Raw genomic sequence first — 12,377 nt, forward strand, 5'->3', positions numbered from 1 at the left:
CAACCGTTTCATTACAAACTGCTATATATACGAAAATAGTACTGTATGGATAATCCTTCCACTAAGCAAGTTCCCAGGAAAGATTGGAGGGGTCACACTGGTCCCGCTTAAAACCCAACCTCCTAGACAGAACTTCTTAGGCCATATCTATCCATCGTACTGTCTTTCCGTATATACAACCATTTGCTAGCTTTGTTGCGGCTTTCCTTTACAAGTGATCTGGAATATACTGGTTTAATACATCATTTCTCAACATCTGGCGAGACTATCAGTGCTTAGATTCGTCAAGATTGGTCTTCATCAATTTCCACTCTTCACCTCAAATTATCCACATGATCGGGTGTCTAGAGTGTCCCAATTTTGCCTTTCTTCAAAGCAATTCAAATTCTCCCCATTTAGCAGTTCGGCACATATAATTGGGTAAACATGTGCACCTTCTTCTTCTTCATCATTATCGACCACCACGATGACCTTTAGATGCCTCCTGATCGGGCAATCTCTTTTGTTAATTCACCACCACCACTTTTGGTCTCAAATCTCAACGATCGGACCGTACCATTGCATCCGGAACGATCAAATTAGCTGGAAACAAGTCTGAAATCGTCCAAATCGCATTTCAGACGGCTAAGATTTGATCAAAACAATTCTGGCCTGATGAACGGCCCAGATTCAATATCAGATCTGGTTGCACGTAAACTCCGCTGCACAGAATCTTATCCCTTGGCTCGCGGCTCGGCTCCTTTTTGGCTCGGCTCGGCTCAACTCGGCTCGGCTCAGTTCGGCTTGAGTCTGGTGACGTGGCAGGTGGGTCCCACTTTGGTGACGTGGCTGCTGACTAGACGCTGACTGGTCTATGACGTGGCTGATGACATGGCATGCCTACTGTGCATGATGACTTCACCATTACATCAAGCTGATGTCATCATGGGCCATGCTACTGTACATGATGATGTCACAATTACATCATGCTAATGGCATCCCTCACATGTCTACTGTTCATGATGACGTCACTTTTACGTCATGCTGACGTCATCCTTATCCGAGTCAGCCACATGGGTCGGGTCAACTGGTATTCGGGTCGGGTCAACTCATCCGGGTGAAGAAGACGCGTGGGGCGCGTCTGCGCGCGTGGACAGACGCCTTGCCGGAGAGTGATGGAGAGTGCGGCCATGTCCGACGTCCGATTTTGACACCGTTTTCACCGTTGGCTTCGTCTCTTCCGCCTCTACACAGGGGTATGGTCAAAACACAATTTTGACAACGTTCATTTTTGAGCAAAAATCAAACACCCCTTTAAACCATCAGCTCTGATACCAATTGTTGGGGAAATCCGACCTGGGATGTACTGAGAGTTGCTCAAAGGAGGGATAGCACACTGAGACACAATATTTTACGTGGTTCGGCAAAACCGCCTACATCCACGGGAGAGAGTCATTGTATTAGAGATAGAGAAAGGGTTACAATACATAGGAGGAGGATTACATCCACTCTACTCAACTCATCAACTCATTTTTGCTGCACTTGCAGCTGCTGCAATGGCAGCAAGGCTGCTGCCATTGCAGCCTCTCTTTCTCTCTTGATCTCTCTACTGCACTCACGTTCTCTCTCACATTTTGCTCTCTCATAATGTCTCTATTTATAGGCATTTCATGGCAGCTGTTCTTGCTTTGTTGTCAACATTGGTGGCTGCCAAACTCCAGCTCATTCAACAATGGTGGCTGCCAACCTTTGACATCTTGGATGGGTGCACATGCAATGGCAACAACCCAACATACGATTCACAGTATACCTAATAATTTCTTGTTTTAATGATTACTATATATTTGGCTCTAAGCAATGGAAATTGTCTGTTTTGTGCATAACAGGGTTTAGGGTTACAAACGTTGGATGTTGTCCAGCACGTAGTGATGGCCAATGCATTCAAGACCCATGCCAAAATAGGACTGAATATGCGTTTTGGGATGCAATTCATCCTACCGAAGCTTTGAACCAATTCACTGCAAGAAGATCGTACAATGCCATTCTTCCATCTGATGCTTATCCAACCGATATCAGTCATTTAATCAGTTAACATGCAGATCTAAGTCAAGGAAGATAATATTCCATAAATAATATAATAAATAATTTATAGAAAATAAGGTGGTCTTGGTCACTTTGTTACGATGATAAAATTATGCAAAACAGCAGTCTAATAATATGACTTCTTGTAAACGAAAAAGAAAAAAAAAAACAGTCTGACAATATGCTGTAACATGCATGTACTTGTACCTCAAGAATGATATATAAGATCGTTTTCTTACGAAATATTTGGATAAACTATCTTTTTCGTGCATATAGATTATCAACTTTCCAGTTCTACTCTTCTAGTTTAAATTTTGCTCTTCATTATTAAAAACTAACAGAAGGTTAATTTTATCACATTTTTGTTTTATTTTTATGATTTTTCTCTCATCTTTCCCTCTCAAATCAACATCTATGTTATCACATGCATTTAGAAACCTAAAAAACTCAAAAAGCAAATTTAAAAAATAGTTTAGTTGATGGTTGGGAGTGGCATTGAAACGTTTAGAAAACCACAACGGTAGCATTGAGAGATTTTAAGGTATAGAAGCAAATATTGATGACTTTAGAGGGACCAAATTAAATTTTAACCAATTTTTTTTTTCTTTTGGACTTTTTAATTTTACTTTTACTTTTTTTAGTAGGATCAATTGATTTTACTTACCTAAAATTATACGTGCTTGAGTATAATATATATAGTTGATAATATTGGACTTAATTACGAAAAAAAGAATTAATTTGTCTAGACATTTGAACTGTTACTGTCTGAACACTCATCACATTTTTAACTATATCTAGAGTTATTGAACTCTGTTTCAAGCGGGATTAGTATCGTTGGAAAGCTAATACACGAGGCTACAAGTTCTCTGAAGGAAGGAGAACCCAGTTCTCCCTTTGAGATAGTCAAAATTGCTCATCAACAAACACTACCTTACAGGGTCTGTCAGGACCCAATCTCGGTTGATGACCCATAGCTGGGGTTCTACAGCTCCATATTGAGCAAGTCTAATTTTCTTTGTTAGCTAACATCCAAAACTACAATTACTATGAAGAAACTTGATCATAATTCTCTCATCCTCCTACTCGAATTCTCTCCAAAAGTCAGGAGATGAATCTGTCCAGATTCATCAACCTTTTCATTTACACACAACATCCACAATTTAACTTTTTCTCTTTTATCTCAACCCCTGGCCATATCACATATCGTTTAAGAGTGTCAAAAAAATATCTTTATAAGAGCCAATTTTTCTTATTTATTTCAATCTTCCCTCTTATCGTCAAAATAAAACATTCTTATCGATATAAAAATAAATTTATTTCTGAAATAATTTTACAATGAAGTTTATATTTTTAAAATAAAAGATACAGAGAATAGATGCTATATTTTCAGACATAATATTTTTTATTTTTAAAATATCCTTATAAAATATATTTATTAATCCAATTGTATTGAATCATCTCTCAACATGAAATATCATAAAGAATATCATTTCAAAGTTGGATTCCTACCAGTCCCTCTTGGGTGGCTCTATGAGATTCCGTGTGTTGGTTTTCTAGTCCTCCACACTATTTGACAAAAATACTAAATCAATTTTTTATATTGTTTTATTATTATTATTATTATTATTATTGACATTGACAAAGTATTTTGTTTTTACAAACGGATGCGTTAGGAAATTAATATCAACCAATGGTTATATATATATAAAAAAAAATTGAAGTTTAAAAAGAGAATGTGTTAGTGAGTTAATTTAAAATAATTTTTGAAATTATTAAGTTTAAAAAGAGAAATTTTTGAAATTATCATAAGTTCAGGCAACAGCAAACACATCATAAAAACTGATGGGATTAGAGAACATCAACAACATAGCAATTATAAAGCAAACTAAACACCAAGCAACTTACCTTAGATAGGACGTACTAGGGGTATTAAAATCTTCCCTTTACGCAACTTGTTGTAACCCATTTTTGGGTCCCCACAAAATATATATAAAAATATATAGCCAAAGGAGGTTAGAAAAATAACAGGAGGCAGAAGCGCTCAGAAAATGGTTGGAAAATTGGTCAATGAGGTTAAAAATACAAAGATGGAATTTTTGATAATATATTCTTGAAGGAGGAGAGCCCTGTTGACAAGGAAAATTTGAAATTTGAGGAGAAAAGCCCAAATTTAGATGTTTATGGACTTAATTTGATTTTTAAATGAATTTATAGGGGATTTGATTGCAAGAAAAATTGATTTTTAAGTCAATTTGGGCTTTAATTAGAAGAAATTTAAGTTCTGGGGCCAAAATATATTTTTTAGGAATTTATTAGGTCAAATCAGGGGCTTAATTGCATAAATATTGAAGTTTAAGGGCCAATTGGGGACTTAATTGAAGGAATCCGAAACCAAGGACCAAATTGAAGAAGGCGCGTAAGTATAGGGGCTGTAATTAATTGATTCAGGGGCCTAATTGAAGAAATTGGAAGTTTATTGATCAATTAAGGTCTCAATTGCATAATTCAGAGGCCAAGGACCAAAGTGAAAAACGCGGCCAAATATAGGGACGGGGTTCGAATTCGGCAGGGATGCAATTGAAGGGACAAAAGATAATTGAGGGCTGCTTTGCAAATTGACGCGTTTTGGTGTCTTGTAGGATTTAAATGAAACGGCGCGTTTTATCCAAAACGACGCCGTTTCATCCATTCAAAAAAAAAAAAAAAAAAAAAGGAAAAGGGCAGAACGGTGTCGTTTTGAACGACACTGTTCATCTTTCTTCTTCCCCCCCGAACATGCAGCGGGGAAGAAGGAAGGAAAAGTGAAGCTTTTTTTTTGAATTTTTGCCGGCCACTCTCTCGCCTGGAGCCCACCGACCGGACACAATGGCCGACCACCCACCGCGCACCACCCACCGAACCTCGGCAGCCGCGCCCAATGGCCGACCAGCCGGCTGCTCCCCGTGAGAGCTGTAAAAAACAGCGCCCTTGGCCTCTATAAATAGAGCCCAAGAACGCTGAGGAAAGAAAAAAGGAAAAAAGAGAAGAGGAGAAGGGGGACGGAGAGAAAAAAAGAGAAAAACAGAGGAGGGGAACGGACGGGGAAAGAAGGAGAAAACGAAAAAAAACAGAGGAGAGAGAGGAGAACGGAAAAAAACCGAAAGAGAGAGAAAGGGGAGAGGAAGAAGAGAACCGAAAGAAGGGAAAACAGGGGGAAAGAAAACCAAAGAAGGAGAAGAAAAGGGACGGAAACAGAGGAGAAGGAAAGAGGAAGAAGCCCTCTTTCCGCCGCTTGAGACAGCAGCGCCGCTGCTTGGAGTCGCCGCCAGGGAGCAGCGACACCGCTACCAGCCTCCACCACAGCACCGCCAGAAACGCAGCCAGCCACCACTTCCGCCTCCGCGCCAGGTAACTTTTCTTCCCCTTCTCCCTCGCGTTTATTTTCTCGTTTCTTTCCCTGCATGCAGAACGAGTAGCGTTCTGCATGCAGGGGTGGGGGGAAAATAATTCCCCCCCTCGCCCCGTTTTGGCTTGGGCCAGGCGGATCCTGGCCCAGCCCTGTCTTCTGGGCCGGGTCTGGCCCAGAAGATAATGTTTTTTTTTTTGGGCCGAGATCGGCCCAACAATTTTGGGCTGAGTCCGGCCCAGTCGGTTGGGCCGGACCAGTCCAGCCCATTGAGTATTATATATGTTGTAACCCATTTTTGGGTCCCCACAAAATATATATATAAAAATATATAGCCAAAGGAGGTTAGAAAAATAACAGGAGGCAGAAGCGCTCAGAAAATGGTTGGAAAATTGGTCAATGAGGTTAAAAATACAAAGATTGGATTTTTGACAGTATATTCTTGAAGGAGGAGAGCCCTGTTGAGAAGGAAAATTTGAAATTTGAGGAGAAAAGCCCAAATTTGGATGTTTATGGACTTAATTGAATTTTTAAATGAATCTATAGGGGATTTGATTGCAAGAAAAATTGATTTTTAAGTCAATTTGGGCTTTAATTAGAAGAAATTTAAGTTCTGGGGCAAAAATATATTTGTTAGGAATTTATTAGGTCAAATCAGGGGCCTAATTGCATAAATATTGAAGTTTAAGGGCCAATTAGGGACTTAATTGAGAAAATCCGAAACCAGGGACCAAATTGGAAGAGGCGCGTAAATGGAGGGGCTGGAATTAATTGATTCAGGGGCCTAATTGAAGAAATTAGAAGTTTTTTTGATCAATTAAGGGCTCAATTGCATAATTCAGAGGCCAAGGACCAAAGTGAAAAACGCGGCCAAATAGAGGGGCGAAGACCGAAATTGGCAGGGATGCAATTGAAGAAAAAAAAAGGGGATTGAGGGCTGAGTTGAAATTTGGCGCGTTTTGGCACCACATTTAAATGAAACGGCGCGTTTTCTCCAAAACGACGCCGTTTCATGCATTCAAAAAAAAAAAAAAAAGGAAAGAGCAGAACGGTGTCGTTTTGAACGACACTGTTCATCTTCTTCCCCCCGATCACGCAGCGGGGAAGAAGGAAAAAGGGAAGCTTTTTTTTGAATTTTGCCGGCCACTCTCTCGCCTGAAGCCCACCGACCGGACACAAGGGCCGACCACCCACCGCGCACCTGCCAGAAAACCGAGGGAGGGGGGGCCGAGCCTTGGCAGTCGCGCCCAATGGCCGACCGGCCGGTTGCTCCCCATGCTCCACAGCGGAAAGCCACTCACTTGGCTCTATAAATAGCAGCCAACACAACAGCAAGAAAAAAAAGGAGGGAGGACAGAGGGGGAAGAGAAAAAAACGAAAAAACAGAGGAGAGAGAGAGGAAGAGATAGAACGAAGGAGAGAGAAGGAAGAAAAGAAACATACGAAAGAAAAAAAAAAAACAGACTGAGATAGAACAGAGGAGGGAGAAGGAGCAAACGGAAACATAGGAAGAGAAAGGGAAAAGTTGTTAACGGGAAGAAAAAAAAAAAAAAACACAGTAACACCGCCGGACGGTCGGAGCAGCCGCAGCGCCGCTTGATACCGCCACCGGCCTCCACCGCAACGTCACTAGCACCGCCTCCCTCGCGCCAGGTAATTCTTCTTCCCCTCATTCTTGCATTCATTTTTTTCTTTTCTTTTCTTCATGCAGAACGATTAGCGTTCTGCATGCAGGGGCGGGGGGGAAATAATTCCCCCCGCCCGTTTTGGTTGCTGGGCCAGGTGGATCCTGGCCCAGCCTTGTCTTCTGGGCCGGGTCGGGCCCAGAAGAGTTTTTGTTTTGGGGCCGAGCTCGGCCCAATCCATTGTGGGCCGAAACCGGCCCAACAATTTTGGACTGAGTCCGGCCCAGTCGGGTGGGCCGGACCAGCCCTGTCTTCTGGGCCGGATCTGGCCCAGAAGAATCTTTTTTGGGCCGAGATCGGCCCAATCCATTTTGGGCCGAAATCGGCCCACCAATTTTGGGGCTGAGTCCGGCCCAGTCGGTTGGGCCGGACCAGCCCAGCCCATTTAATATTATATATTATATATATATATATATATTTTTGTATTATTTATATATATATATATATGAAAAAAAAAATTATAAAAATTTGCCAAAATTATAGAAAAATATATGTGATTTTGTTGTAATTTTATTATTATATTTTGATTAATATTGGTTGGTATTTTATACTGTAAAGATACAAAACCAGGTATTAAAATACCCGGTTTTCATCAAAACATCAAAGATTTTCAAAACAAAAAATGTCTTTTGCTTTCAAAAATTTTCTAAAAATATCTTTGAAAATATTGTTGATTTTTCGGCATTTATTTTATCAAAGTGGATTAATATTTGGTTGTATTTTTTACAAACCCAGTATTAAAATACCCGATTTGCGTCAAAGCGTACAAAAATACATATTTTTAAAAAATGTTTTGTTTTAAAATACGGCCTAGTCTCTCCAATATATATATATAAATATTATAACATCATATTTTCACACAACAAAAGAAATTTCAAAACAATATATGTATTAGCATGCATTTTGGCTTTAATAACCAGTTTATTCAAGCCATGAGAACTAGGCCAATATTTCAAAAATTCTAAAAAAATCTTTTTGTCTTTGGGATTACTAATTTATATATAAAACGTATTAAACATATTAAAAATATGTTTTTTTTACATAGACATTAGAACGGTTAGGTTTTACCCGATAAGATAAGGACCTTCTTATTGAGGAGGATTTGTTTTGAACCATAGACGGACCAACAACTAGGAAACACAACGAGACCTTGAATTTTATCAGACAAATAAACAATGCAGCTTACCTTAGGTAGGGCGTATTTGGGGTGCTAATACCTTCCCTTTACGCAACCAGTCCCCGTGCCCGATCTCTGAGACCAGTTAGGGTTCCTAGTGACCAAAATACTAGGTGGCGACTCCCACACCATTTTTCACTGCTAAGAGACAACGAATTCCTTGTCTCCCCACATTGACCAGATATATATATCCCCCATCCCCCATTACATTTTATTATTTTTTTGTGGGTGGACGATCGCCGCGACGTCGCGCACGTGCGACAGAATGGCGACTCCACTGGGGACCTTGTGGACTAAGCTTTGTTTTTGTCTGATTTGTTTTTGTTTTCGTGTGTTTATTGTTAATATGCCTTTCCTTTTGTTACCTGCTTATACGCTTTAAATATTTCTACACATATTGTTCATGCATTTATAGAACTGTCTCATACATCTTATAGAACTGTCACATGCATCACATACTTTGATTATTGAGAGCACACACAAACTTTAAGTTAAGTGGGGGACTAGCAGCTTACCTTACGACTGTTAGTCAAGGTTTAAGTTTGTGTAAACCCCAACTCTTCGCTGAGTGCTTAGACTGGTAATAGTTGGTACATGTGACCATCTCATTGCCTACAAGCCTCTATATTGCCTCCACGAGGGCAATCACTGGGACAGCAAGAGACCCTTTTTAGAGACTGAATAGCCAACCTACCCTCGTCAAACACAAAAGATTTAGAACCAGGCTATAGGGTGTATGCCCCCACAAAATACATTTTTGCATAACACAACCTAAACCATAAAGTATTTGGTTTTCAGGTCATTTTGAAACGATAAGATGGCCATCATTACCAAATTTACTACTGTGGAATATGAGCAGAATTCTGAATTGTCACAACTATCAGAGGGAGATTGCTCTAGATATGATGCAAGGAAGCTTCCAGTAGTCAAAGACCTGAATTGTGTAGTATATGAGATGAAAAGAATATTGGGCCATAGTCAGAATATTGATGAGGCGGCATTTTTTGGGAAGTATGGGCGATTATTGGAAATTGCAAAGATAGGAGTATTGAATCCAGCAATTAAAGCTTTGATTAACTTTTGGGATCCCGATTACAGATGCTTTTCCTTTGGAAATGTGGATTTGTGTCCCACTATAGAGGAATATGGAATGTTGATGGAGTTTCCCAAACACCTGCACCAAGTTTATTTTCCTTTGAGAAATGACAAGGTGATTCCTGAGTTGTCGAAATTATTGAAGATTCCACATCTGAGCAGATTTTTGGAGAAGAATGGCAGCGGTTTAAAGTGGAAATTTTTGGAGGTTGAACTAGAAAAGAAAAAGGAGCAGTACGTCTCAGTGCTAGAAAGAGACAGGTTAATCGCTCTGGGGATCTATGGTCTCGTGTTATTTCCAAGCTTAAAAGGGGTTATAAGTCTAGAAGCTGCTGCTGCATTCGTGGAATATGAAAATACTCATGTCAACCCTACAACTGCCATATTAGCTGAGACCTTGCTGACCCTCAACCATTTTAGAAAAACAGGGAAAGGCGCAGTAAGATGTTGTACTCAGTTATTATACATCTGGATGGTAAGCCATGTTGAAACCAAGAAGCCGATCTTTAATAATTTTTGGTGGTTTAACCAAAAACCTTTGAAGATAGTAGAGGAAGAAGAATGGGGAATCCTAGGGGATCAGGGTTGGATGAAAAAACTCCAAGAGTTACCTAGTAGCAACTTTAGTTGGAAGGCCCCTTGGGTTAAATCAGTTGATGTCATAGTAAGTTGTGGACAAAAATGCTGGGTACCTTTAATTGGGATCACAGGTTATGTCAGCTACGCTCCGGCTCTGGTGATAAGACAATTAGGTGGCATACAACACATCCCAAGAACTGTGGGACTTGCTGAATTTTCCGGTTTTTTTAAGGATCAATCCGCGCGAGAAGTCCTTGAAACCATCAAACAAGATTGGAGCCATTTAACTCTAATTCAGAAGGAGTCAGAAAGTTTGAGAGACCCTAGCTCAAGCGAAGGATATGAAAAGTGGAGGAATTTGACCTCGATTGCCACTCCGAAAAAGCCATGTTCTGAAGATGGGCCTTCACGAATTGAAGAAGGGTCCTTGAAAAGAAAAAAGGTCAGTAATGAAGAAGACCTTATGGAGCAAATAGAAAGGCTACAAATAGAATTGGGAAAGAGTAAGGGAGATAAAGCAGCATTAGAAAGGATGATGATGGAAGGAGATAAAAGCAGAGTGTTTCTAAACGAACAGCTCGAATCCAAAGATGCAAAAATAGGGATGTTGGAGCTGCAATTGAGCAAAGGAAAGGCCGTAATAGAAGAGTCTGAGAAAGAAAGAGGAAGACTGATTTTGGATTTGATGCAAAGCAGCTCTGAGTTGGAAGCATTGAAAGCCGACTTCGATGGCTATCAAGAGAATGTTGAGTACAATCAGGACAAATTCTTGCATGTTAAAGCAGAGTTGTTAGACCGAATTGAGAAGTATGATGAGTTAAACAAGAAATATATGATGATAGAAAGTCGGCTAGCTGAATTACAAGAGTTCGAAAGAAAGGGGAATGAAGAGGAGGTTTTGAAGGCAGATTTGGCAGCTAAGAAAATTGAAATTAGAATGTTGAAGGTGAAGTCTGACAAAGAACGAGAAAAGGTGAAACAGTTGACCAACAGGTTGGAAGTTTCAGAAAAACATAAAGAACGGATCGACACCAACAACAATACCTTGAATCGGAACAACATGTTGCTTATAGAGAAGATGGCCAAGGTAGATGAGCAAATGGATGAAGCTGCCATTCACGCACGAATTATTAGAGCCAATGCTCGAAGGGTGGGAAGGGACATCTTTCGTTATCGACAAAGCTTGGCTGAGACAGATGCCTTTTTAGAGAAAATTGAGAATCGAGGCCTCGCGTTCCTACCAGTGGCTAGAGATATGGATGAAGAGGAAGATTGATGTATTTCTCTTTTTATTATTTTGTACCCTCTCTTCAAGAGATGTATTAGCCAATATTAATGAAAAAGGGCTTTGACCCATCTTTTATAAATATAAGCCTACCAAAGCAGCAGCTTGAGCACAACTACTCCTGATAAGGAACGTGACAAAAAGAGTCCATGCCCATTACACAAGAGGAATGTTGGCCATCGATCGTTTTTTTTTTTAAACAAGTTTCTAAGAGTATTCATGCATTGTTTCTTTATCATACATTCATTTACATTTTTCCATGCATCCCAGACCGTGAAACATAGGTCCCACATCCAAAATCCACAACACCCGGTCTCGAGCGAGAATGGAGAACGAAGAAAGAGCTCACTTAGAGTCACATTATCAGACCGAGTTGGAGTCTGTAAAGAATGAAGTTTCTCGGCTAACCGACTTACTTGAGCAGCTTCTAAGGGCTAAGAATGGGGAGGGAACATCAGCACGACAGCTTGAAGGAGCGCCAGCAGTTCACATTCCTCAAGCATCTCAAAACCAGGGGGCAAACTCGGCCAATGAACAACAGTTTGTGCCTATTACTCCTATCCTACCACCTCATACTCCAGTCACTGTTGACCTAACAACGGAGGGAGTCCCGGATAATAGGTCTCCCAGTTTGATAGACCAAGACAAGCTATTTGCTCTGGAAGAAAGATTAAGGGCAGTTGAGGGTAATGACGGGTTTGACCCTATGCGAGCAGCCGAAGTATGTTTGGTACCAAACATCGTGGTACCAAAAGATTTTCGAATACCAGAGTTCATTAAGTATACCGGTTTGGAATGCCCAAACACTCACCTTCGATCCTACTGCAACAAAATGGCGGAAGTAATCCGTGATGATAAAATGCTAATCTATTTCTTTCAAGATAGCCTAGCAGGATCCGCTTTAAGCTGGTACATGAGGTTAGACAGCATCAGGATCAAGAGCTGGAGAGACTTGGTGGAGGCTTTCCTCAAACAGTACAAGTTTAACATGGAAATCGCTCCTGATCGAACAAGTCTAATGGCAATGGAGAAAAGGAGCCAGGAGTCAGTAAGGGCTTATGCGCAAAGATGGAGGGATGAGGCAATGCATGTCCAACCCCCTTTGATAGA

At 40.5% G+C, this 12,377-nt stretch overlaps 1 protein-coding gene across 1 annotated transcript in view; it reads left to right on the forward strand.

Moving 5' to 3' along the window:
• Nucleotides 1–2,316, forward strand: part of LOC112323305 (uncharacterized) — a 97,825-nt gene extending 95,509 nt beyond the window's left edge. Inside the window, 1 exon segment of the mRNA XM_052449659.1 lies at nt 1,866–2,316. Coding sequence (XP_052305619.1) covers nt 1,866–2,071 — 206 coding nt within the window. The 3' untranslated portion in view covers nt 2,072–2,316.
• Nucleotides 2,317–12,377: the final 10,061 nt, after the last annotated feature.

The sequence above is a fragment of the Populus trichocarpa genome, chromosome 19 (assembly GCF_000002775.5).
Source record: "Populus trichocarpa isolate Nisqually-1 chromosome 19, P.trichocarpa_v4.1, whole genome shotgun sequence".
In the NCBI taxonomy this organism is placed as follows: Eukaryota; Viridiplantae; Streptophyta; class Magnoliopsida; order Malpighiales; family Salicaceae; genus Populus; species Populus trichocarpa.